This window comes from Pan troglodytes, chromosome 21, assembly GCF_028858775.2.
Source record: "Pan troglodytes isolate AG18354 chromosome 21, NHGRI_mPanTro3-v2.0_pri, whole genome shotgun sequence".
Classification (NCBI taxonomy): Eukaryota; Metazoa; Chordata; class Mammalia; order Primates; family Hominidae; genus Pan; species Pan troglodytes.
In genome coordinates, this window is record NC_072419.2 from 53,259,741 (window position 1) to 53,287,292 (window position 27,552).

A 27,552-nucleotide genomic window follows, 5' to 3' on the forward strand; every position below is an offset into this window, starting at 1 on the left:
ATTGCCCACAACCACCAGTTGGTCAGGCCTACTTCCTGGTACTGTGATGATGTTTGGCTACAACAACTGCAGGGTGGACTTCCTGGTCCACGTGACCTCTGAGGACTAAGGGCTCTGGACCACCAGCAAGTGCATAAGAAGAAGAAAGGCATTCTCTGCTCCTGGGCAGTCCCTGCCCACCTCTGTGCCAAAGCAGAGAATCTCCACCCTTGACACTGTCCCATCCAAGGCTCCCAGAGGAGGGAAGGAGCTTAGAGAGCCCTGTCTTATCATGTGTGTTTATGATAAGGATTATCAATGAAGTCCACACCACCCTAACCATGGAGAAAGGAAGCAGAAAGGGAGGCAGAAGATCACTCTACATAGAGTTTAATACACTCACTCTCTAGTTTCTCAATTCCTCCAGGTGTCCTGGGATGAAAAGGTTAAATGCGATTGATACCAGCAGAAAACAGAAAAAAGCCTGTGTTTTTTCAAAAATCACACAATTGCCAAAGGAAAATCTCTTTGCACTTACAAATGCCTGTTTCTCGCTTGCACAGTCTTCCTGAGGTTGCTGGGGTGGGAAAGGGAGAGTATTTACAGGTCTGCGTAGTGGGGGAGGGGAACCTGTCTGCTGGGGAAGGCAGGTTGCTCAATTCAGAGGAACTGGGTGGAAGCTTGAAAAGGAGCTGGGTGAGGCAAACATGCAAATCATGCCATGGAGATTGGCAGAAAAGACGCTTGCCTCCAATTTATGGAATGCCAAGTTAATTCGAGCCCATAGGAATGTTGTTCCCATAGATTTAGATTTTTATGAATATATACATACTTATGAAAGAAAACATTTAAAATGTTTAATTCAGTAACTTATGCAGTACTAAATGCACTCAAGTCATGGGCTTTTACAAGGAATGAGACTGTGGCTGCTTCAGAATGAGACAGTTCATTCTTGAGCCCTGTGGGAGGTTGAAGGAGGAGTGTTGGGGTACAGGACACCCCGCCTAGGAGCAAACCCAGGATAGGGAAATCAGCATTGAGTGAGCACCTACTGTGTGCCAGGGGCTTTCCTTGACATTCGGCTACTGTTGTTCCAACCTTTTCTTTGAATGTGATACATGATGCGAAATATATTTCTGCATTGTTGAATGCACGTGCATGCACACACAACACATTCTCACACCTGGACCTGCAACTAAAGGGTTACACAATTCCTTCTTACTATGAGCAATACATGCTGCCATCGTATATCATAAAATAGGCAATTCTCCTTTTCTTAATTCCAGTTATGACTCTCTAAGTGAACTTCAAGACCACCACCCCCGCCCCGACCCCAGTGGTTTGGGACTTGAACAGAATTTGGCTCAGCCAGGGGGAGGGGATTAAGAGTGTTGACCTTGGACTCACACAGCTTTTGGGTTCAAGTCCCAGTTCCCTTGCCCACGGCTGTGTGACTTGAACAAGGCACTTGACCTTCGGAGCCCCGGTTTCTTCATCTGTACAACGGGGTTAATGGCATTGTGTGCTCAGAGCGCTGTTGTGAGGACTCAATGAGAGCCTGTCTATAAGCAGTTAACAAGGGCCTGGCACATAGTCAACCTCTAAGTGAATGCCAGTTGCTCTTATGACAATGACTGTCATCGTCAGCTGTAGTGTCATGGTTGAGAAGACAGACTCTGGAGCCAGACCACTTGGGTTCAGATCACAGATCCACACCGTACTTCCTGTGTGGCCCTGGGTGAGTTACTTAAGCTCTCTGTGCCTACAGCTGTTCATCTGAGGATGAGAATAGAACCTTTCTCACAGGGTGCTTATGAGGATTAAAATAATTAATCCAGGTAAAGAATTTAGAAGAGAGCTTGGCACGTAATAAGCACTGGGTAAATGATGGCTATCAGCATCATCTCATTTAATCCTTTCCTGTCCTTGCAAGATAAGTATTTTCATCCTCATTGCACAGGGGGGAGCCCTGAGGCCCAGAGATCTAGGAACTTGCCTGAAGTCTCATAACTAGGAAGTGGCAGAGTTGCAAGTGCACGTTGGTCTCCTGAGCCTCCAGCGCAGAGGCTGAGGCAGGCTCAGAGCTCCACAGCCTTAGGGTGTGATGATGACGCAGCCACTGCCCTACAGAACAGGGAGTGGGCATTGGCAGGTTGACGCCGTTCCCATCAGTAGACACATTATCTAGAATTTGTCCAGGACTCTGCAGTGAGGACATTGAGTTGCATTGTTCAAGATGACGGAGCACAAAAGTACTTCCCAGTGAACTGTCCCTATGTAAAATTATCCCCGGGCAAACGTCTCTCCTAGCTTAACTCTGTCACCTTTTCGTCACCCCCTGCATATCGCCTCCCATTGATGATTGGACATTGTGTGCTGAGTGATTGGGTGTTAGGTACTTGCATCAGGAGCCCAGGTTTCATCCATCTCTCTGCTCCACCACCCTAGATGGAGCTTAGGAGATGATCGAAGTGGTTCCTTCCCCTAAAGTGTTGGGGCCAGCTGCACCTGCACCCCATGGACTGGAAGTGAGGAGGCAGGGGAGGAACATCAAAGCCATGTCATTAGAAGAAGGGAAATGGAGGTTGGATGAGCAAAGCCAACCTGTGTCTGCCATTCTGGGGTTCTTGGGGATTGCTTTTGAGGCAGGGAAGGGAGCGGTTTTCCATCCAGGAGTGGAAATGGCACCAGCTTGATTCACTTCCTAGTTGTGCTGCTGCCTGGTCATGTGACCTGGCTCAAGCACATTCTTTCTGTCTCTTTGGCCTCAGTTTCTCCATCTGTACAATGGATGGAGAAATGGACTCTACTCTGATGTTTCAAGGTGCTATGGATTCTTTGGATGTCATTTTTCCTTAACTGCACAGAGACGAAGTGCACCCAGAAAGGGCTCTGAACCCCTCAAGAAGAAGAGTGCTGAGATGTGACACCTCAGATAAGCATCTGTGGTGGAGAAAGCCGCAGGCAGCATCCCTCCAAGTCTGCTCCTGCTTAAGTGGTGTCTGAAGTCACCACCTCTGCAGAACATCACCCTAATCGCTAAAACTCTTCCAATTTTTCTTTTTCTCTTGCAGGCATCACCAAATCGGCCCCCCTGAGAGTGTCCCAGCTCTTCTCCAGGTGAGTGCCATTCACTTGTCTCCTGCTCACATGCCCACTTTTTCTTCTGTCTTGGAAGGTAGAGGTTAAGAGAGAGGGCCCTGGAGCCAGATTCCCTGGACAGGAATCCCAGCCGTAGCACTTCCTAGCTGAGTGAGCTTGAGCAAGTCACTCCACTTCCCTGGGCCTGAGCCCTCCCATCTGGGAGCGGGGGACAGTCATGCTGCCTGCCCCCACGAAACCAGCAAAAGCAGGTAAAACACACTTAGAATGGGGCCTGGAGCAGAGTGTCCTCTGAGTCTTAGCTATTATTTTCTTCTTTCTTCTCTTCATTCTTTTTTTTTTATTATTATTATTTTCTTTCTCCCCTTCCTCTGCTTTCCCATGCATAGGGAATTTCTTAATTTTTCCCTCCCTTTTCGCCACTGTCTTTCTCTCTCCTTTCCTCATTCCTTTCCTTTCCCTTCTTTTCAATCTCCCTTCTATTTCTTTTTTCTCCGAGACAGAGTCTTGCCCTGTCACCCAGGCTGGAGTGCAGTGGCGCGATCTCAGCTCACTGCAACCTCTGCCTCCCAGGTTCAAGTAATTCTGCCTCAGCCTCCCAAGTAGCTGGGATTACAGGCTCCCTTCTTTCTATCCTTATTTTTCTCTCCCTTTTTCTCTTTCCCTTCCTCTCTTCCCTCCCCTTTCGTCCCCCATCCTTTTCTCTCCACCTCTCTCTCCCTTTTCCCCTCGCTCCTTTCATCATTTCTTTATTTTAAGTTCCAGTATACGCATGCAGAACATGCAGGTTTGTTACATAGGTAAACATGTGCCATGGTGGTTTGCTGCACCTGTCAACCCATCACCTAGGTATTAAATTCGACATGCATTAGCTATTCTTCCTGATGCTCTCCCTCTCCCCTACCCTTCCCTAACAGGCCACAGTGTGTGTTGTACCCCTCCCTGTGTCCATGTGTTCTCATTGTTCAGCTCTCACTTGTAAGTGAGAACATGCTGTGTTTGGTTTTCTGTTCCTGCATTAGTTTGCTGAGGATAAGGGTTTCCAGCTTCATCTGTATCCCTGCAAAGGACATGATCTTGTTCCTTTCTATGGCTGCATAGTATTCTATGGTGTATCTGTACACATTTTCTTTACCCAGTCTATCATTGATGGGCATTTGGGATGATTCCATGTCTTAGCTATTGTAAATAGTGCTGCAATGAACATACGCGTGCATGCATCCTTTCTTCCTCCTCTACCATTCACACATCACTCCTCGGTACCTAACCCCACACTGAGCCCTAGAAACTCAGAGATGGATGAGATGGAATCTCTGCCCCCGGAGAGCTAGTCCAGTGGGGGAGATAAACCAGTAAATCAGAGATCTCAACCTGGCGCCATAAATGCTCCACCACAGGCACATGCCGGGGGAGTGGGAGCTCAGTGCTGGGATAGCCTTGCCCAGAGCACTCAGGGTGCTGCCCTTGGGAGAAGCCATCCTGAGCCCGCTGCTGCATGCCATGCCCTGGGTGCCCCTCAGGCTAGGTGGTGAGCTCCTCAGCATCTGGAAATCTTCCTTCCTCTCCAACATTGGAGCAGCTCTTGATAAGGAAGACATTTTCTTTGCCTTCCATTCCCACCAGAAGATGTTCTGGGGAGTGTTAGTAGCAACCGAGGACTGTTAAATCTACCTAACTTTTTTAAGGCCTCAGAGTTAGAAAGCTCCACCATCCTTCCTCTGGGTTTTAACTTTAGCCCCTGTTTAATCTGAGCCACTTGGATGGGTTTTGATGGCAAGCAGGAGTTGATCATCTTGGGTCTCCAGCTTCTATTTCTCTTCTAAGGAAGGGCGTGAATTGGGAACATTTTCAAATCAGGCTCTCTGCTCCACAGGTTGCATGCTTCTCAGGTGCTCCACAGAGGTGAAATATTGATGGATGAGACACCTTCCAGGACTGGGGCTGACATCTCCAGCTCAAATGAGTTTCTTATGCATTTTGCAACAGGTTCCCCCAAATAACCCTTTATCGTGGCAGTAGTCTAAAAGAAAGAAGGGCATAGGGACATCTGTTTATAATTCCATAAACTTTTGCATTCACCTGCTATGAGGCCTCAGGTGGAAGAGGAACTCTGGAAGCAAACAGGCTTTAGCAAAAGTGATGTAACCAAAATGGAATCAGATACAGATTGGGGAGTCTCATCAACATTTACCTGTACGCTTAACCCAGTTGTGACAGTTAGAAACATGATAGTTGTGGTGTCTGGGGGAGGGTGGCATAGTGGAGGGGTTGAGGTGTGGCCTCTGGAGCCAGGGTTCAAATTCTCTATCTGCCGTATGCTTGTGGCGTGTTATTAAGTCTCTCTCTGCCTCTGTTTTCTTACCTGTAAAATGGGGATAGAAACAAAAATTACCTCCAAGGCTTGTCACAGTTGTGGTGGAGTTTAAATGAGCCAATTCACATGAAGTAAATAGGACAGTGCCTGGCACATAGGCATGAGAATTGACTACCTTTACCACTAAGGGAAGTGGCCCTTGTAGGCATTGTTGCGGACAGGATGTGATTCGGTCTTAAGAGGTGGCTGCTGCTCAAATCCAGCTGATAGCACCACACAGGCGTGCAGACCCAGGTACGCTGAAGCACCTGCTTTTCAGGAGAAGGGAGACAAAGCGAGTGTGTTTATGTGCGTGCCTGCATGTGTGTGTGTATCTGTGCAGGTAACCTCCTGGTTTTCAAATTTTAACAACAATTTCAAATTAGGAAAAAAAATAACTTCACTGGCCAAAGAAATTATATCCATGGCTCTGTGGATTGGATGTGGCCCCTGGGCCACCATTTTGCTCCCTTTGTGTTAGAACAACTGACCTTGACTTTATTTATTGCTATCTGCAGGGCTGGATGAATCCTAGTCCTGTGAGAAATAGCAGATTCATGGTTCCAAGCATGGGCTCTGGAGTCAGACTCCTTCGTTTAAGCTCTATATTTACCACTTTGTAGCTGTGTTTTCAGCTCTCTGAGTTTTGGTTTCCTCATCTCTAAACCAGGAGAGATAAGAGCCTCCACCCCAGAGATTTGATAAGAGCATCCATGAGATACAATGTACATACCAGGTGCATGTGACACAATTCCCAACCCTTAGTAAAAAACACAATGCTTGGCAGCACCCATAGTACAAATATCTTAAGTAAGGAGCCCTGTACATCCTAGCCCATTATAGAACCTGTTGTTCTCCATGGAGTAGAGAAGTCATTTGTGGTCTTTGGTTGCAAGCAACAGAAATCAACTCTGGCTGATATAAGTCTAAAAGAATTTTGGGGGGAATATCTGGAATAGCTCACAACATAAATGAAATAATCAGGCCTCGAGAGAGATTAAGAATGGGACAGATTCAGGATTCAAGCAATATGGAGGATTTAAATTCCCAGGGCAGAGTCTGATTGGATGATCTTGCATCATGTCCCCACCCCTTAGCTAAGAGCAAGACATCTTGATTGACAGCCCTGTTAAAGCTGCAGTCAATTGAGACAGTATCTAAATTAGGACAATCGGGGTAGGATAGGCTATGCTACAGTAATCAGTAAACCTCGACATCTCAGTGGCTTCACACAACAAAGGTTTGTTTCTTACTCACATAAAGTCCAGTGTGGATGGGGTGAAACCCTGCAAGGCAGCTCTCTCTTCTCCACAAGCTGACTCAGGGATCCAGGGTGTTTCCGTATTATGGCTCTGTCATCTCAACCTGTGCCCTCCACAGTTGCTATCGAAAGAGGAGAAAGGACAGGAGGGTTGCGGGGGATGTGTTCATTGACCAGGCCTGCTAGTGGCTTACAGCATATCTGCTTACATTCTACGGGGCTGAACCCAGTCACACGGCTGAATCTGACTGCACAGGAGACAGAAAATGTAATCTTCCTGCTTCCCAGGCAGAGGGAAATAAAATGGGATTTGGTGAACATGTATGTTGTCTCTGCTCTGGAAAGAGTAGAACCCCAAAGAAAAATGGGGGTGTTGATATCAAGATAAGGAAGAAGGGGTGCCAGACTGGGCTTGGAGATTTAATCTTCCCTCTTTCCACACAGATCTTGCCCACGTGTCCTCCCCAGCCAGCCTTCCACAGCCATGGCAGCCTACGGCCAGACGCAGTACAGTGCGGGGATCCAGCAGGCTACCCCCTATACAGCTTACCCACCTCCAGCACAAGCCTATGGAATCCCTTCCTACAGTGAGTAGCAAACAAGTCCTTACTCTCCTCCTCAGGTCTCCAAATCATGGTCTTTGTTCTGCACTATTGTCTCAGCTAAATGTGGATTAATAGACACAACCAACCTGATTTTGGATTAGAGATAAAGGGAAAAGAGTAACACTTTAAATATGGTTCAAATTCTATAGCCTATAATATCAAGATCGCTTTTGATGGCAAGAATTGGAAATTGAACCCAAGCTGGTTTAGGGAAAATCGGGACTGAATGATTTGCATACTGAGAGATCTGTGGATACAGCTGTCATCAGGTATGACTGGATCTAGGTGCTAAAGTGTCATCGTGAGGTGTAAGTCTCTTTCCATCTTCAGATGCTCCCAGCAAGTTCTGCCTGCATGGCAGCAAAGATGGTGCCTGTCCACTCAAGGTTTGCATCCTTTTAGCTCTGCATGCCCAGTGGAAAGAGAGCTCATCTTTCCCAGAAGTTCCAGCAGAATCCCATATTGGCCCTCATTGGCCCAAGTTGGGCCATGTGGCAATGCTTATAGCAAGGCAAGGAGAACAGGGTGATGGAGATAAGGAAGCTGAAGCCTATGGATTATCTTTGAAGGAGGGGTGGTTTTCTTAAAGGAAAACAGAGTGGTAGTATCGGAAGAAGGAGAAATGGATGTGGTGGGGGACGGGGCAGAAACACAGACCTCCCACCCTTGACTGTTCACATCTTACAGCTAAGAACTGAAGACTTGCGAACCTGGCTCACCATCCATGCCCGCCTGCCCTTGCCTCTGGCCTTGAGTCATGCTATTCCCTCCCCTCCTAGCTGATATCTTAACCAAAGCCCTTTTAGTATCAAGTGACAAAAACCCAAGCTAATCAGCTGGAGGAAACGGGAGTTTATTGCCTACGTAGCTGGAAAAACCTAGGGCACTGGCTTCAGGCAGGCCTGGGTCCAGGTCCTCAAGGTATAATATCAGGACTCAGCCTCTGCTTCCCTTTCTGTGGGCCTCAGGCTCAGGCAGGCTCTCCCACTGTGGTGGCAAAGACAGCCCTGGCAGTTTCAGGCTGCAGTGTCCCCCAAAAAGAGAGCCCCTCCTGTCTAGGACTTCCTGCAGAGTCCCAGGAATTTCTCTACTGGACTCCCACATCCATCCAAGAAGATAGGTGCTGTGGGTGGCCATATTTGGCCACATGTCCACCCGCAGGACTAGGGGTCAGGTCAGCCTCACCCAAAACAACTGATCTGAAGGTGAGGCAGGGGTGGTTCGCAAAGGAGAAGGAGGCAGGAAGAAACTACAGATAGCCACTCCACGTGACTTTACAGCCCACCCAAATCCGGGCTATCCAGTGGAAAGGACGTAGCATTGGTGGCAGGGACCTGCCTGCCTGACTTCGCTGCCCCTGACCTCTCCAGGCCTCAGTTTCCTCAATTGTAAAATTAATATGCTCGTTTCATCTTCCCACCTAGAGGGGTCCTGCTTGAGTTGAGCGCAGAGGCTGACTCTTATATTTCTTTCCTCCCTCCTCTTCCTCCATACCTCTGCCCTGTTTGTTTGTTCATTCGTTCATTCATTTATTCATTCATTCAACATTGAGTCATGTGTGGGGCAGACAGTGGTCAACAAAGCAGAACGGGCCCTGTCTTCATGGAGATTACTGCCTAAAACCGATGATCAGGCAGCACTAGACTCACAGTTTTGGTATCAGGGGTCAGTGGCTCTGTGTGGACAAAAGCCCTGCAGACATTTCCTTTTAGCTTTAGTTTGCCACAGTCCTCACCCAGCCCACATTACTCCCTTGAATTATCTGCCTTTTCCGTGAAGACACTTGAGTTTGCAAACTCTGGCCTAGAGATAGAAAAAAAAGATTTTTTAATTTTCTTTTTTTGAGACAGCATCTCACTCTGTTGTCCAGCCAGAGTGCAGTGGCACCATCGCAGCTCACCGCAAGCTCAACATCACAGGCTCAAGTGATCCTCCCACCTCAGCCTCCCAAATAGCTCGGACTACAGGCATACGCTACTGCGCCCTGCTAATTTTTTGTATTTTTTTGTAGAGATGAGGTTTTGCCATGTTGGCCAAGCAGGTCTCAAATTCCTGGCCTCAAGTGATCCACCACCTTGGCCTCCCAAGGTGCTGAGACTACAAGCAGGAGCCACTGTACCTGGCCCCAGATTTTTAAATCTGTATGTGTAATTTCAAATTAGGACGCACGGCATAAAGGAAGCAAAGACTTGTTTTAGGTTCTAGGGATGGGAAAGGCCTTTTAAATAAGGAGCGAAATTCAGCTAAGAACTGAGAGATAGCCATGTGCAGGCACAGACAGGAGAGCATCCAGGCAGAGGGGCAGGCCCTGGGAATGCGGAGGAACTTGGCAATTCTGAGAAGACTAATGGCTGGAGCACAATGGGAGATGAGGTGAATGAGGTGGGCGGGGCCTCCGAGGCCCAGGAAAGATTTGGGGTTCTGTTCCAAGTGAGACTGGAAGCCACTAGAGGGTTTATAAGCAGTGGGTAATAGGATGCAACTTACGTGGGTTTTTTTAAATTTTATTCTTATTTTTATTATTTTTAGAGACAGGGTCTGGCTCTGTCTTCCAGGCTGGAGTGCCATGGTGCAATCATAGCTCACTGCACCCTCCACCTCCCAGGCTCAAGCAATCCTCCTCCCTCACCCTCATGAGTAGCTGGGACTACAGGCACGCACTACCTCCCCTGGCTAATTTTTTTTTTATTTTTTTGTAGAGACGGGGGGTGGGGGGGTCTCACTTTGTTGCCCAGACTGGTCTTGAACTTCTGACCTAAAGCAATCCTCCTATCTCTGCTTCCCAAAGTGCTACAATGACAGGCATGAGCTACCATGCCCAGCCTAGGTTTTAAAGATCACACTGGCTGCTATGGTGAGGCTGGCTCAGAGGGGATCAGGAGGAGAAGCAGGAAGGCCCGTTGGGAGACGGATGAAGCCTGGAGCAGGAAATGCTGGAGGCCTGGGGCGAGGCCATGGCAGCGGACAGACACATGTAGACAGAATCAAGAGCAACTCTAGAGGCAGAATTGACAGATCCTGTCGAGGCATCAGTCCAGGCTTAGTAATAGTCACCATCGTTGACTTCCTGTCACTCACATTGGTTTATTTCCACTAATTCCTTTAATCCCCACCTCAACCCTACAAGGAAGGTCATCTCATTATCCTCCCTTGAGCGATAAAGAAACAGAGACTCAGAGAGGTTAAATAACTTACCCAAGGTCACCCAGCTGGTTGGTGGCAGAGGTGGAATTAAGCCCAGGCAGCCTGGCTCTGGACCCCGAGCCCTCACCCACGGGGCTCCGACGCCTGGCTATGCATTCTGTAAATCCCGGGGGATTACCTATGACAGACCTTGGCCAACAGGTGTGGGCATCTTTTCTAACTTTTTTCCCCTGCTATGCTAGAAGGCTTAGAATACAATCAGACATAAGTTACCCCGCTTGGCTGACAGCCAAGAAAAATGAAGCCATATTCTTTTTCACATAAAAGAGAAAACTAGCCCTGTTCCCAGACAAAACATGGCATCAGATGGAAATCAATTTGGTGCAAAGTTATTTTACTGTCTCAGTTACTTTTGGAGCGTCTGTTCCTGGATGATACAGAGTAGATGATAAGAGCACATGTCCTGGAATTCTGCTGCCCGGATTCACATCCCACCCTTGCGGGTTGCAGGCTGCAAGACCCTGAGGGAGCAGCCTCCCCTCCCTAAACCTCTGTTTTCACATTCATACAATGGGAGTAATACTAAGTCTACCCCTCTCATGATTGCTGGGAGGATTAAATGAGATCATCTACACCAGGGGTTGGCTATCTTCTTCTGTAAAGGCCCAGGTGGTAAATATTTTCTACTTTGTGATCCATATGGTCTTTATCACAACTACTCAGCTCTGCCATTGTGGCGTGAAAGTAGCCAGACTGAATGTAAACGAATGGGTATGTCTGTGTTCCAATAAAACTTTATTTACACAAACAGGCAGTGGACCAGATTTGGTCCATGACCCTGATCTAGATGAAGGGCTTCCTCACCAGGGCCCACCCCAAGAGAAATGCTCAACAAATGTCACCTGTCCCAGTAGAAGCCAGGCTGCCACACACACACACATGCGCGCACACACACATACACACACACAGAATGTCCATGTCACTGAACAATAACAGGTGGATGAAAAGCTGTTTCCCTTTACATCTGCCTGTGCCTGAGCAAGCCGTGTTTGCTCATCGTCTGGACAAACCTTGTTGAATCTTGTCAGGAAACTTTTTTCATTGCTCCTTGGCAAATAGTGCTATTTACTTTGTTTAAATAGCTGCAGGAAATAACACAATTGAGCAAACTAGAGACAAGGACAGTTAGAGTATTGAGTATTTTTTCTCAATTTATTATGCAATATTAAAGACATACATAATAGAGTAATACTATGACACCTATGAACTGACCATTCAATTTAAAAAATAAAGGGAGGCGGCTTTCCTTTCCTCTGAAAGATTCCTGTGCCCCCAAGTTTCATGTTTATCATTCCCCTGCATTTTTTTATGTAGAAGAGATCAACAAACTTTTTCTATAAAGAGCCACATAGTAAATATTTTTGTCTTAGCAGACCACACAGTCTCTATCTCAATCACTCAACTCTGCCATTGTAGCATGAAAGCAGCCATAGACAAAGCATAAACGAATGGGCTGTCTATGTCTCAAAAAACTTTATTTACAAAAATGAACAGCAGATGACATTTGGCCTATGGGATGGAGTTTGCTGACCTTTAATGTAGAGTATTTTAAGCATGTTTTAAAACTTCACCTACATTGCATCTTTTAGTACACATTCTTTTGCAACTTGCTTTTTCCACCCCAACATTGTGTCTGTAAAATGTATCCATGTTCATACAAGTAGCTGTAGTTCATTCATTTTCACTACTGTATAATATTCCACTACTTGACGGCACCATAACTTACTTACCCATTCTTTAGACAGTCTTTTAGGGCTTTGTTTGTTTCTCATTACATAGGACGCTGCAATCAGCATCTTTGTGCATTTCTCAGGGGTGGAAACCTATGAGAGGAATTTCTGGGTCATGGGGTATGTGCATTCTTCACTATCCTGGATAATGGCAAAGAATTTTCATTGTCTCTGGCTTTGTAAAAAGCCACTCCAGAACTTAGTGGCTTAAAATAACACTGACGTATTATTTCTGTGGGCTGGCCAGGTGGGCCTGCTGCTGGTCTCACACAGTCCCTCTCATGCTGCTGTGCTCGCAGCAGGTGGGCTGGGGCTGCCTAGATGGCACAGTGGGGCCTCTCTCTCATGTGGCCCTTCCTCTGGGTTTCTTCAGGCATGGTGGGCTCAGGTTCCAGGAGGCTGAAGATAAAAGCTTCAAAGCCTCCGGGTGCTGAGTCTCAAGAACTACTGGGCGTGGTGGCACACACGTGCTCCCAGCTACTAGAGAGGCTGAGGTGGGAGGATCACTTGAGCCTGGGAGGTCGAGGCTGCAGTGAACTGTGAGCATGCCACTGCACTCCAGCCTGGGTGACAGAGTGAAATCCTGTCTCAAAAAAAAAAAGTAGTTACATATTTATTTTAATATGCATTTATATCTATATATATATGTGTGTGTGTACAAATATATATATAATATATATAAAATATGGAACCTGTGATTTCTTGGTCATTATTGCTTAAGGCAAGCAAATAGTTTTAAAATTGAGTTGATTTTTTTTTTTTTTTGAGATGTAGTCTCGCTCTGTCTCCCAGGTTGGAGTGCAGTGGCATGATCTCGGCTCACTGCAACCTCTGCCTCCCACGTTCAAGTGATTCTCCTGCTTCAGCCTCCTGAATAGCTGTGATTACATATGTGCACCACCACACCCAGCAATTTTTTGTATTTTTAGTAGAGACAGGGTTTCACCATGTTTCCCAGGCTGATCTTGAACTCCTGGCCTCAAATGATCTGCCTGCCTCAGCATCCCAAAGTGCTGGGATTGCAGACATGAGCCACCATGCCTGGCCTGATGTTTAAAAACAACATGAAATGAATCATTATATGGATGGTGCTGGGATATGGGAAAATCAAGCAAGTGGTGCACAACATTGAAGATGGGGAAGCACTAATTTGGTCCAAAACCCTCATTGTAGTCACGAGGAAACTGAGGCTTGGAAAGCAGAGGGCACCTGCCTTGGTGATACCACAGAGCCAGGACAGGAAACGAGTACTCTGGGCTGTGCCATGTGCCATGGGCTGATCCAAATTCACATCACGGAGCACCTGCTCAGGGGGCTGTTGATATTTTAAACTTGAACCATCTCCTGTCTCTCCTCTGCTCAGATCCCTCCAGGGCCCCTCTCAGGATCAAAGCCAAAGGTTTTCCACTGCAGTATCTTTGCCCTGTCCCCACCTTGATGATCTTTCTGACCTCATCACTCACCCTCTCCCCAACCCTTACCCCACTCCAGCCTCACTGGCCTCCTTGCTGTTAGTTCATCCAACATACCAAGTACACTCCTGCCTCAGGACCTTTGCACATGCCTTCCCTCTGCCTGGACAGGTATTCCTTCGAGTGTCCACAAGTTTTGCTCCTTTGCTTCCTTCAGGTCTTTGTTCAAATGTCTCTTCCTCCATGGGACCTCTTCCTCCTCCTCCAAGGGACCTTTCAGGATCACTCTGTTTGAAATTTCAAATCCCAACTCCCCTTAACCAACTTTGCTACCTCCTTCCCTGCTTCATTCTTCTTTTTAGCACCATAAGACTCTAAATGGAGTCCAAAAAATTTAATCATGTTTGGAGAATTGTGTTAGTGTGAGGTTCATAAGATAGCAGGGAAAAGTGTGTGCCGCTGAGTGTGCCAGGGAGTCAGGGAGCCAATCATGTTGTCTCTTGTGTTACCCAAAAAATATTTTGTATGCTTCTCCTCTACTGTGTGTTTTTACTTGTTTTTCTGCTGTCATTCTCCTCCCACTAGCATATAAGCTCCAACCGCTACAGTATCTGCAGCATCAAGATCTGTATCTCCTGACCTGTTGCAGGTGCTGAGCTAATAGTTGTGAATGAGTGAATGAATGCTTATTGGCTGTCTGTTGTTGACACCCTCTCTGAAATCCACATGCTCACTTTGGTGCTTCCATGAGCGGAAGCCAGTGGAACTTGCAGATAGTTCACGAGCACCTTTTCAGAGGCCTCTTTCTCTTTGCTGTGAAGATACTTATCAGAGATGCCTGCGGAGTAGCAGGTCTGATGAGATCAGTCTGTCCCCAGGCCAAACCGTGACCAGATTTCCTTTGAACATAATCTCTTAGAGCAGTGTTTCTCTATCTGGTTTAAAAGACCAGTTTTTGGGTTTTTTCTTTTTAATTGCCATTCCACTGTGGACTAATATTTTAGTAAAAATGAATTACCAGAAAAATCAAATTAAAATTTTTATTTATTTATTTATTTGAGATGAAGTCTCGCTCTTTAGCCCAGGCTGGAGTGCATTGGCGTGATCTTGGCTCACTGCAACCTCCACCTTCTAGTTTCAAGCAATTCTCATGCCTCAGCTTCCTGAGTAGCTGGGATTAGAGGTGTGCACCACCACACCCAGTTAATTTTTGTATTTTTTGTAGAGACAGGGTTTCGCCATGTTAGCCAGGCTGATCTCGAACTCCTGACCTCAAGTGATCCACCCACCTCAGCCTCCCAAAGTGCTGGGATTACAGGCGTGAGCCACCGTACTGGGCCAAATTAAAATGTTTTAAAAGCATACTAAATACAAGTCTGGAGAAATGGCCTTAGATGTCAGAACAATGCCAAGTTGCTGCAAAAGTTTCAGGATGTTTACTTCTCAGTGTCTGACTTTCTCATTCTGAACTTGTAACTGATGCATGGACCGCAGTCTGGACAACAGACTTAGGGGATGAAGGCCCTCGTGTGCCTTTGCCATTTTCATATTCTCTTCTCTTTCTCATGGATTAGAATTTTATGATCCAACCCCTTCAGCAAACAAGAGATGAAAAACTTTATTTTCTTTTCTTTCGTAGTCATTCATTTACCAGACAATTTTTGAGCACCTACTATGTGCAAGACAGGGAGCCACATATGGGGAGACTGCAGGGTACAAGAGGGAACCAGCCCCGCCCTCCTGGAGCCTCCAGCCTAAACAGAGAGCAGAGGTTCAACAGTGAACGGGGATGAGTGCCAGGCAGGAGAACTGCATGCTACTCAGGGCTGACTTAGGTCATAGAAGACCTTTCTAGGGAAACAACATTTGCCTGATAGAGAAGAGGGAGGTGTGGATTCCAGGCAGAGGAAGCAACATATGCAAAGGCTTTGAGTCCAAAGACATGGTTGCAGTTTGTCTGTATCATCTATTTAAAATGGACAATGTAGGTACCCTTAGAGGCAGCAATTTTTGTCTTGTATCCAACCAAGACAAACACTCTGACATTGCTTGAGGAAGTATGTACATTTCATCTTGGATTGTGGTAGTAAAAACTGGAATCAACCTGGAGTTCATCATCAGGGAACTGGCTGAACAAGCAGTGATATTTCCGATTCTGGCTTTCCATCCCGTCACTAAAACAGAGTGTCTGAGCATATGGCTTGGGCAGAGGGAGCGAAGGAGCCCAGGAAAGGCAGTGAGGTCGGAGGGGTGGGCAGAGCCCATGCAGGGCCTTGGGGGTCACTGCAGAGTTTAGATTTTACTTTAGGTGCACAGTGAGGCAGACTGTACCCAATGCAACGTTAACGACTCCTAGTGGACTGAGCAAAAAGAAGGTGCTGTATAAATATTGCTTGTTGCTGCCATCGTTGTTGTTACTAAAGTCTGGCACCATCGATGGCATAAAACCCCTTCACACCTGTTATTGAGAAGCATCAAGATAAGGAACCTTGACTTCAGAGTTATCCGCCAATTGCAAGACCCCAGTCCAATGGATTGGCAATCTCAATTCCCACATCTTTAAAATGAAGGAAGTAATATATAGCCTGTTTTGTGGGATTGATGTGAGGATAAAAGAGATCTGTTCTTTAATTACTTCATTCAGAGCCTTTATATGTTCATTCTTTCCTCTTACTTTAATTTCCTAACAACCCATCATTTCACAAGAAAGGAGGCCTCCAACCTGGGGTTGCAGGAGAAACTTTCCAGGTCACCAGTCAATGAAGCAAACCATCTAGGACTCCAGCCCAGATTTCCTGACTCAGAATCTATCTGTTTTTACCTTACTAAGCATTCTCTTATTTTACGGGGTTGACAGGATAAGAAGGAGGAAATTTCAATACAAAAACCATCAGCAGAACTAGAAATGTTCTTGAAAGAAATGAAATTTTAAACAGCAATGAGATACTGTTTTATACCCAAAGATAGACAGAGATAAGCAATGTTTGATAACAGTTGATGTGGTTGTGGAGAAGCAGGACTCACTCAGTGACTGGAGAGAATGTCACCTACAATCTAGGGAGCACCATTCAGCAACATCCAAGAAGATTTAAGATGTTCTTGCCCTGGACTCAGTGATTCCAGCTACTGGGAATTTACCTAAAAGATAGACTTGCACATGTGCACAAAATGTGTGTGTGTGTGTGTGTGTGTGTGTGTGGTGTGATGACTATAAGCTGCAGCAAATACATATGTATATGCATATAGGTACATGTATATGTTAAATATATTTTCTGCATATATATATGTGTGTATATATACACATTTGTTGCATGTGTGTGTGTTATGTGTGTATTTGCTGCAGCTTAAATGACAGTCATAAAATCTCAAAATCACCCAAAAGTTAATGAATAGGAAACTGGTTAAATGATGAGGAAACCACACATTAGAATGTGACACAGCCATCAATACAGAATAAGGAAGAACTTTATAAGCTCATGAAGAATAATCATTACCACATATTGTGAAGCAGTAAAAGAAAAAGAAGAAAATGAAGAATAGAATTTATAGAATACTCCTGTTTATATTTTAAAAGATGGAATAGATACATACGTTACATATATATATTATATACATAAGTTTGTATATGCACAGAACCTGTCTGGAAGTGAATTGTGTTCCATAAAGCTGGTAATCGTGGTTGCCTATAGGCAGAAGAGCTGGGGTTTGAGGTCAGGGATAGGAAGAGACACTTTGCTTTATGCCTTTTGTACTATTGGAATTTTCTACAATGCATTCATTACATTTTCAATAAAAATTAAGTGAATGAGCTGATGATGGTTAGCCTCTCCTCCTCAACACAGTCCCTTTCTCAGCCAGTTGTTCATGGAATTAGTACCTATGCTTTAGGTAAGCATGCCGAGTTTTGCTGAAGCAGAAGGCAGATTTGTAACTGTGGCCTTGGGATTAGCAGGTCCCCCCGTGAGATTGGAGAGTGTCTTACAGTTAAGTGATGTCATCTTTGCAGAGGAAGGATGGTTCATTTCACACCTTTGCCCAAAATCCTAATGGACATTTAAGCCATACACAGCACTACTCAGTGGAGTAGTGGGCTGCAGGCTTGCATACCTACCAACCTGGCAGGTAGCATGAAGCTCACGGTGGCATGTACAAAATATGAGACCTTCATACCTACCAAGCTGGCAGGTAGCATGAAGCTGGTGGCATGTACAAAATATGAGACCTTCTTGGCCTGCCTTTCCCTTCCCCACTTTTGATAGGGTCCTAGGATGTACCAAAACAAATCACAACTGCAATGAGAAAATAGCACCTTAAAACCAGCCTCAAAGTCCTGCAGATGGAATGGAATCTATGATGACCTGGGAAACACCTGAATTGGGAGCCCACAGGGGCAGCTTGTGGTCACATGGGTTGCAGACATGGTGTTACTAGACCATCTTGTCATTCAAAAAGAAGCCGTAAGTCCAGTTTTTTGTATGAAATATCCTGACTTTTAACAAAATCAACTAATTCAGTTTTTCTTAAAAATATGGGGGCCAAGTCAAATGTCTATAGGCTCACTTTGGCTGACAAGCCACCAGTTTGCAACTCCTCATTTGGAAGCTGATAAAATTGCATGCTGTCTTGACCCAGTAGCTCTTTTGTGGGTAACAAGGACGCATCCTAATCATGTGTCCTTGGTCCTTTTTTTTCCCCCTCTTCCTTCAAAGGCATCAAGACAGAAGACAGCTTGAACCATTCCCCTGGCCAGAGTGGATTCCTCAGCTATGGCTCCAGCTTCAGCACCCCACCCACTGGACAGAGCCCATACACCTACCAGATGCACGGTCAGTGTGGCGCTGTGGCCCCTTCCTGCCCATCTCTAAGGACCACCTAAGTTGGGTGTCCATTCATTCATTCATTCAGCAGATTTTTTGAGCACCTACTATGTGCCAGGCTCTATCTCAAGGAGTGGAGAAAATAGATACGAGATCTGCCTTCATGGTCATTACCTGGCAGTGGGGAGAGACTAACGATAAAGTCGGCAAATAAGCCAGATGATTTGGGAAGGGGTTGAATGTAATAAGGCAAATAAACCTGGTCTTTGCATAAAGAGTGATGAGCACTTGGGAGGTCAGGAAAGGTGAGATTTGTGACTTTAGATCAAATCACCAGGGAAGGCTCTTTGAAGAGATGACATTGGGCAGAAACCCAAAGGGTGAGGCAGAGCAGCCACATAGACATCTTAGGGAAGAGCATTCCAGGCAGAGGGAACAGCCTGTACAAACTCTGCATGCAGGGAAATGTCTGGATGTATTTGAGGCACAGAGCTGAGACCAGTGAGACTGGAGCAAAGTCAGAAGGCATGTATGTAGGAGGAGAGAATCTTGGAGAAAGAGCAAGGCGCAATCACACATGGCCTTGAGGGATATGGGAAGGAGTTTGCTTGTATTTTAAGTGTGATGAGACAGGCAAGTCTATTGTAGAGACTCAGAAATGTCGGGTGGTGGAAATATTGGACAGTCGGGTGAAGAAGCTGTTTTTCCAGGCAGGAGGATCAAGGCTCTGCAGCCCTAGAGGGTGGCCTTAAGGAAGAAAGAACTCCATTGTGTAACCCTCCACCCACCTGCCATAAGGAACTGGCTTACTGGGTTCTCCCATGCTCATCTCCACTCTTTTACCATCCAAGAACCCTTCTCTGTTCTGATGCCCCCCTTGGGAGCATGCTGGAGTTGATGCATGGAGCAGGGGGCTGGTGGCTATAATTATGGGGATCCCCATTCTGCTGTTTCCCTTTATATAAGCTGCTAAAAATTACCATCAAGGGTCTGAAAGAGTAAAATGATAAGATGGTGGGCTGATGAGTGATTGTACTTTTTTTTGAGTTGGAGTCTTGCTATGTTGCCCAGACTGGGCTCAAGTGATTCTGCCACCTCAGCCTCCTGAGTATCTCGGACCACAGCTGTGCGCTGCTGTATGCAGCTTTGATAGTATTTTTCTTTTAAAAGCAACTACTTGGAAGTACTATCACTTCATCTTTATTATTTTAATTTTTTATTAAGGAAGTAATAAAAATGATTGTCAAGGGCAGCATTTCAGGAAAAAAAAAATTGTGAAAGGAGAATAAATAATCTTAGGTATGTGTGTAGGGAAAGCAGGTGATAAGCATTCATGCCCAGCCCTGAGAATAGCTTCCTGGTAAGGTCTGTGTCCAAATTTGTCAGTGATGCCATGAGCCAGCCTTGACCAAACATGCTAGGTGCCAGGTGATGCTCTGTGGGTTCTCTCATACAACCTTCATGACGCTCTCAAGCAACGGTACTGTATTATTCCCATTTCACAGAAGAGGAAACTGAGGCATAGAAGGAATGACTGATTTGTCCAACACCAGGGCAAGGATTTTAGATTTTATTGTAAGCATAATGGCAAAGGGACTGTGTCAGATGTCTTGGGGGCCTGGTGGAATCCCAACCCCCAGCCTCACTGCAAAGCCCATCGCTGTAACCCCGGCACTTTCCTGCCTCCTCTGCTTCTGCTGTCACGTCTGTGTCCCCAGTCGGGCCTTTCTGAGGCCCACTGAAGGGAGTAAACTCCTGAGACCCATCTCTCCAAGTGGGGAGTGAATGATGGCACCGGCCCTGATAACAGGAGGTGTGTGAAGGTACTGAACTTCAACTTGTATTTGAGTCCATCTCAAGCCAGTTTTTTTCCAGCTCTTTAAATAGAAACTGGACTTACTGCCTCAGGGTTTCTGAGGTCACAGAGGTTGAAATGGAGACCCGGTCCCCGTATCCCATTTTGACACCCCCTCAGCCACACAATAAGTGATCTAAGTTATGTAGGAGAGGCCCCCATTCATTCATTCATTCATTCATTCCGTATGTTGAGCACCAGCTTGACACCTGGCACCCTTCTAGGCACTGAGGGCACAGCAGCCCACAAAGACAATCTCCTCATGGAGAAAGATGGACAGTAATCAATTGACAAGTAGATAGATAATTATAGATTTTGATAAAGCCTGTGACAGACAAAAACATGGTGGCATGCTGGACCGTGAGCAGTGGTATGGACCAGGAGTGGTGATCGGCATTCAGCAGGTGGTCAGGGGCCTCCCGATGGAAAGGAGGCTGCCACAGGAGGGGCCAGAGCTGGGCCGGGCCGTACAGGCAGCGGGAACGCAAGAGCAAAGGCCCCGCGGCAGGAAAAGGCTCACAGTGTTCAAGGACTCCAGAGGAGCCTCATCCTATCCTCCCCAGAGCAGGATATGCAGAATAATATTCTTTCTTCTCTAGTCCTTACAGCAACCGCGTGAGGTGGGCACCATCAGCCCTGCTTTCATAGATGGTGAAAGTGAGGCTCAGAGAGGGCAAGTGACTTGCCTGAAACCGCAGAGCCAATAAGTGTTCAGAGCTGGGATTCAGACTCCAGTTTCTCTGGTGCCACTTCCTCTAAATGATGAGATTTCCTGGACTCCTTCAGGACTCCAGGAACTGTCCTAGTGTCTGCACATAAACATGCCGCTTAATCTCCCCAGTAGCCCCGTGACATGAGCACTGTCACTGCCCTCATCTTACAGGTGGAGAAACTGAGGCATAAAATGTTTCAGTCACTTACCCAAGGTCACACGGCCATGGCAGTGGGAAATGAGCTAGGCAGTCGCCCAGGCACATAACCCTCATGCCATCCTGCCCTTCACACTCTCTTAGATCCATCTAGAAGGTGATTCTCAGGGGTGAGCCTAGGGCCCCACCCCCCACCTCAATCCCCACCAGCCAACGTCTCCAGCTCTCTTCTCGCCCTACCATGGGAATCGTCCAGGTTATTTTCTTATCCTCCTCACAGCCCAGATGACAGAAGGGCAGCGGCAGCAGCTGGGCTTCGTCCCAATTAACTGCCTTCAGTCTGATGCTAATGGCTATAAACTGCTCTTGAGACAGCCCAGGCATTTTGCAAGCCTGACATATTCCTTCTTAAGTATTTTTTTCAAACACAAACACACAGAACGCTCACACACCATGCCCATGTGCTTCCTATTAACTTCTTTTTTTTCTGAGTTGTTCCAGAGGAGAAATAAACTCTCAAACTACTGAGAGCATTTCAGAATGGAAGACATTGGTTGAACTTAGTTTCTCAGAGGAAGAAGAAAATAAAGAAGATTGAGGCTTATGAACTTTTAGGCCTGAAAATGCTGATTTTGTGAAATTGGCCCATGGTGAGAAGCTAGCATGAGTCTTTTTCCTTTCTAAGAATTAAAACCATAATTTTGGCCCATAATCCCAGCACTTTGGGAGACCAAGGCAGGTATATTTATTGCTTGAGTCCAGGAGTTCAAGACCAGCCTTGGAAACCTGGTGAAACCCATCTCTACAAAAAAAAAAAAAAAAAATTATCTGGGCATGGTGATGCATGCCTGTAGTCCCAGCTACTCAATATGTTGAGGTAGGAGGATCACTTTTCAGCCTCGGAGGTCAGTGCTGCAGTAAGCCGTGATCATGCCACTGCACTCCAGCCTGAGCAATAGAGCAAAACCCTATCTTTAAAAAAAAAAAAAAAATGCTGGGCATGGTGGTGTGCACCTGTAGTTCCAGCTACTCAGGAAGCTGAGGCGGAAGGATTGCTTGAGCCCAGGAGTTCAAGGTTGCAGTGAGCTATGATCACCCCACTGCACTCCAGCCTGGGCAATACAGCATGACCCTGTCTCAAAAAAAGAAAAAATATATAATTTTATAGAAGCCAAAAAGGACGCTCTTGGGGCTCACCTCATTATTTTACAGATGAGTAAACTGAGGCACTGCAACGGAGTGTCTTACGGAAGATCACAGAGCAAGCTTTAGATAAGCCAGGATGCTTCCCACTAGGTCTTCTAGCTAATCTCATAAACTTCCAAAAACTTTAGCACAGCCATCACCCCGTAAGGCCCTGGTTTGAGATCTGTATCTGTTTGGATAACACTGCCCCTCCATGGAATATACAATAAATGTAAAAGAAAAAAGTTCACAGCTCTTGTTCAGCCTTTGCAGAGTTGTTTATTTTCTTTATTTTAAGTTCACCCTGGGGTTTTTATAGCTGAAGTGTGTTTCTTATGGGTTTGATTTTTTTTCTTTTTGGCTTCTTCTGGTAAAACACTGCTATTCACAGAAATAACCACAAAGATTAAAAAGAGGGGGAAAAAAATCTCCAGAGTGTTTTATAAGAAGTTTCTGGTGCCACAGAGTTGTTAAGAGTTCTGGACCTGGCCTGTGGTCAGTCCTGGCAGTACCCCACACACAATGGCATGAGTTGGGGAAGCACATGGACTTCTCTGTGCCTCAGTTTCCTCACCTGTGAAACTGGTATCATAGTGAGAGAGGTGACAACATGAGGCTTTGGGAGACTAAATAACATGATTCATGGGCACCTCAGATGAGATCCATAAAGGCTAGATTTTCTTTTTATTATCTCTGTTATTCCTTCCTTAGCATGGTAGTTAAAAACAACTAAAAGCAGGGACTCTGAAGTCAGGTTGAGTTAACATCCAAATATGGCTGCAAACCAGCCCTGTGACCTTGAGCTCAGTTACTTCTCAGTACTCCAGTTTCCTTCCCTATGAAATGGGGACACTAAGAGTACTTTACTCGTGGGGTGCTGTGATGACTAAATGAGTTAATGTACGTGAAGTGTTTAGAGCGCGCCTGGCACAAACTAATGCTCTCTAAACGTTAATTATCGTTATTATGATTGACATTGTTAGCCTCACTTCAGGTTTGATGGGCCATGTTCTTTCCAAGTTCGCTTCTATTTCCTGAACTCTCAATTTTAGTAAGTGGTCAGGGTAAGAGAAAAGAGGAATACTAATCTGAGACTGTGGGACTGTCTGCATCCACATAAACTCCCCTTCCAGTGAACTCTGTGTTGTAGGGAGACTTAAAAACAGGCCAAGTGCAGTGGCTCATACCTATAATCCCAGCCCTTTGGGAGGCTGAGGCGGGCGGATCATCTGAGCTCAGGAGTTCAAGACCAGCCTGGCCAACATGGCAAAACCCCATCTCTACTTAAAATACAAAAATTAGCCGGGTGTGGTGGCACACACCTGCAATTCCAGCTACTTGGGAGGCTGAGGCAGGAGAATCGCTTGAACCCGGGTAGTGGAGGTTGCAGTGAGCCGAGATCACGCCACTGCACTCCAGTCTGGGCGACAAAGCGAGACTCCATCTCAAAAAAAAAAAAAAGGCAAGAAAACAGTGGGATCCCTATCCAATGGAAACTCTTTTTGCATTTATGAAGGGCCAGGGAACATAAAGACTGAAGCTTAGGACCCCTCCAGCAGCCACTCAGGAGCAACATAGAATCGTGCAATTCAAGGATGTGTAGGAAATTAAAAGTTCAGTAAAAGCACTTGTTACTCAGTGATCTCAGCTCGAGACCTCCGAGACTGGATTGTGTTGGATTTAGAAAGTCTCTATGTCAGATTCATGAAATCTACCACCAGTAAACTGTGTGACCTTGGACAAGTCACAAAGCTTTCATGATCTGTGTTCCACAGTTCTAGTGCTAACAAGAGTTCCAGGAAAAAAATAAAGGGGTTGGGGCGGGTCATGGTCATACATACCAAATACGTTTAGTCAATAGTGCATGCCACAAAGTTAAAATAGACATCTTTGCTACAGGACTTTTCAGAGCCTTTGCAGGCTGTTGTGCCTTGTACTTCTCCAGAAATAGAATTCAGGAGGCAGTTTTCCCAGGCAGATGGGATGAGGGCCCCTCCGTCCAAACTCGTTCTGTGGTCACTGAGAAGCCCTGGATGTCATGATCTTTTAGGACCCTTCCTTTATGAACGTTCTTTGAATTTCTATTGTTTTAAACAATGAACATGTATGTTTTTCTTTTTCCTGTGTTTTAATTAAATTGTTTCTTGTTGAGATGGAGTCTCACTTTGTCGTCCAGGCTGGAGTACAATGGCATGATCTCGGCTTACTGCAACCTCCGCCTCCTGGATTCAAGCAGTTCTCTAGCCTCAGTCTCCCAAGTAGCTGGGATTACAGGTGCCTGCCACCACACCTGGCTAATTTTTGTATTTTTAGTAGAGATGGGGTTTTGCCACGTTGGTCAGGCTGGTCTCGAACTCCTTACCTCAAGTGATCCGCCCACCTCAGCCCCCCAAAGTGCTGGGATTACAGGCATGAGCCACTGTGCTCAGCCTTAATTTTTAACTGAGATATAACTCACATCCCTAAACTTCACCTTTTTTTTTTTGAGGCAGGGTCTCTCTCTGTCGCCCGGGCTGGAGTGCAGTGGTGTGATGACAGCTCACTGCAACCTCTGCCTCCTGGGCTCAAGCGATTCTCCCACCTCAGCCTTCCGAGTAGCTGGGACTAGCAGGTGCCTGCCACCATGCCCAGCTAATTTTATTTTTTATAGAGACGGGGTTTCATTGTGTTGCATAGGCTGGTAAACTTCACCTTTTTAAAGTGTTCAATTTAGTGTTTTTAGTATAGTCACTAAAATTGTGCAACCATCACCACTAGCTAATTCCACAGCATTTTTGTCACCCCGCAAAGAAACCCCATGTCCATTAGTGTCACTCCCTAGTTCCCCTCCCTCCAATATATTCCTTTTGTAATAAAAAAAAAGACACATGAATTTTTTAAACAGGTTATGCATTTACCTAGTTCGGGCATCTGTGGAAATCTTTCTTCTACCCTCATGCTACATCCACCCCGTTTCCAAACCCCTAACAATTAACCACTGTAATAATTTCGTGGGAACCCATCCAGAACATCTTTTTGCAAACATAAGTAAAATATAAGCAGTCGATTATATTGTACGTTACTATTACAAGAATTAGTTCAGACGTGATTCATAAATAAGAAAACTATGTTAGTATAACTCGGAAGTTGCATTGTTTCATTTGCTTCTAAGGGTTTCTCTATCACTGTTGTTGTTGTTACGTGCCTTGATGTAGTTTTCTTTATGATTCTTGTGCTCTGTGTTCATTGAGACTCTTAGATCTGTGGATTTATCGTTTCCATCAAATTTGGAAAATTTTCAGCCAATATTTCTTCAAATTTTTGTCTGATGTTCCACACCACTACCTCTCACTCCAAGTTCATAAATCTTTTCTTCTGTAGTATCTGATTTGCTGCTAATTACATCCATGTCATTTTTCATCCCATACATCATTTTCATCTCCAGAAGTTTGATTTTGGGTGTTGTTTTTTTTTTTTTTTTTTTTTTTGAAGACAGAGCCTTGCTCTGTCACCCAGGCTGGAGTGCAGTGGCATAATCTCGGCTCATTGCAACCTCTGCCTCCAGGGTTCAAGCGATTCTTATGCCTCAGCCACCTGAGTAGCTGGGCTTACAGGTGCTCACCACCACTCCTGGCTAATTTTTGTATATTAAGTGGAGATGGGGTTTTGCCATGTTGGCCAGGCTGGTCTCAAGCTCCTGAGCTCAGGCAGTCTACCCACCTCAGCCTCCCAAAGTGCTAGTACAGGCATGCGCCACCATGCCCAGCCTGGGTCTTTTTCTGATAACTTCCATGTCTCTACTTAACATGTCCAATCTTTCTTCTGGCTTCTTGAACAGATAGAATCCAGTTGTAGTAAACGTTTTAATGTCCATGTCTAATTCTATCATTCCTGTCATTTCTGGGTTCATTTTCATTGATTTTTCTCCATGTCGAAAATCATATTTTTCTGCTTCCCTGCATGCCTGATAAGTTTCAATTGGATGCCAAACATAAATTTTACCTTGTCAGATGCTGGATATTTTTATATTCCTATAAATACTTTTGAGCTTTGTTCTGGGATGCAGTTAGGTTACTTAGAAACTGTTGAATTCTTTTGAGTCTTGCTTTCAGCCTTGCCAGTTGGGATCAGAGCAGTGTTTAGTCCAGGGGAAATTTTTTCCACTACTGAGGCAAACCCTTCTGAGTATTCTACCCAATGCCCCATGAATTGTGAGGTTCTGCAATTCTGGCAGGTGGGAACAGGAACTATTCCCAGCTCCATTATGAGCTCTGAAGCTTGTTGCTTCTGATCTTTTCCAGTGGTTCTCTCTCAGCCCTGGGTAGTTTCCTTACACCCATGTGCTCATCAGTTCTCAGGTGGCCACTCAAGGGGAACTGTGAGCAAACCTCCAGAGCACTCCCAGTGCAACTTTCTTTTTCTGGGAGTTCTGCTCTGCCAATTCCAGCCACATTAGCCTCCGCTGACTTGCAGCTCCATCTCCCCAGCTCAGAGAGACCACGGGCCTCCACCTGGGTTTTCCCTTCCTGGAAACTCTATCCTGGGGCAATCATACAGCTCACCATCTGTTTCTCCTCTTGCAAGGATCACTGTCCATGCCTGAGACCCAATGTCTTGGAAACCTAGTTTTCAAACTGTTTCAGCTGGGAGGGTAAATCCAGACCTTGTTACTCAGTCTTGGCCAGAAGTGAAAATTCCACTGCATTGGTTCATTTGTAATTTTTCCAGAGCATAGGCTAACAGCAGCTGAATATAAAATACCAAACACAAGCAAATGCAGCAAGCCTGGTATGAGTACAGTTCTGCTCAGAATGCCCTATGTTCTTCCTCTTCCTCAGTTTGGTTACATGTTCTATTTTGGGAGAACTAATTTTGCAATTCCTGCCAATTTTTATGCGTTTTGCCCTTGTTTCCATAATTCAGCACCTCCATCATCTCTTCATCACCTCCATCAAGATACTTTCACTTCCTTTTAAAAGCAAAGATCTCTATTTAATGTAATGCTTCTCAGTTTATTATTTACATTTTTATTTTTTCACCATGCTATCATTTTTACTGGGATTGTCACTGCTTTGGTTAATGCTCTGGTTACAAAGTGGCATTGCTGTGGGGCAGTCAGCTCTAACCCTACTTCTTCCCATAAGCTCTCTGATTTTAGTGCACGGGTTTGCATAACTCATGGCCTTTCAAGAAAGCATTAT

The 27,552-nt window shown here is 45.6% G+C and overlaps 1 protein-coding gene across 2 annotated transcripts in view; it reads left to right on the top strand.

The window, feature by feature from the left end:
* Positions 1–27,552, top strand: part of EYA2 (EYA transcriptional coactivator and phosphatase 2) — a 294,449-nt gene that overhangs the window by 103,721 nt on the left and 163,176 nt on the right. For both annotated transcript variants that reach the window (XM_003316981.5, XM_063802586.1), the window contains exons 3-5: positions 3,054–3,099; positions 7,140–7,282; positions 18,356–18,472. In XM_003316981.5, the coding sequence (XP_003317029.2) occupies positions 3,054–3,099; positions 7,140–7,282; positions 18,356–18,472 (306 nt within the window). The remainder of the gene's footprint in view (positions 1–3,053; positions 3,100–7,139; positions 7,283–18,355; positions 18,473–27,552) is intronic.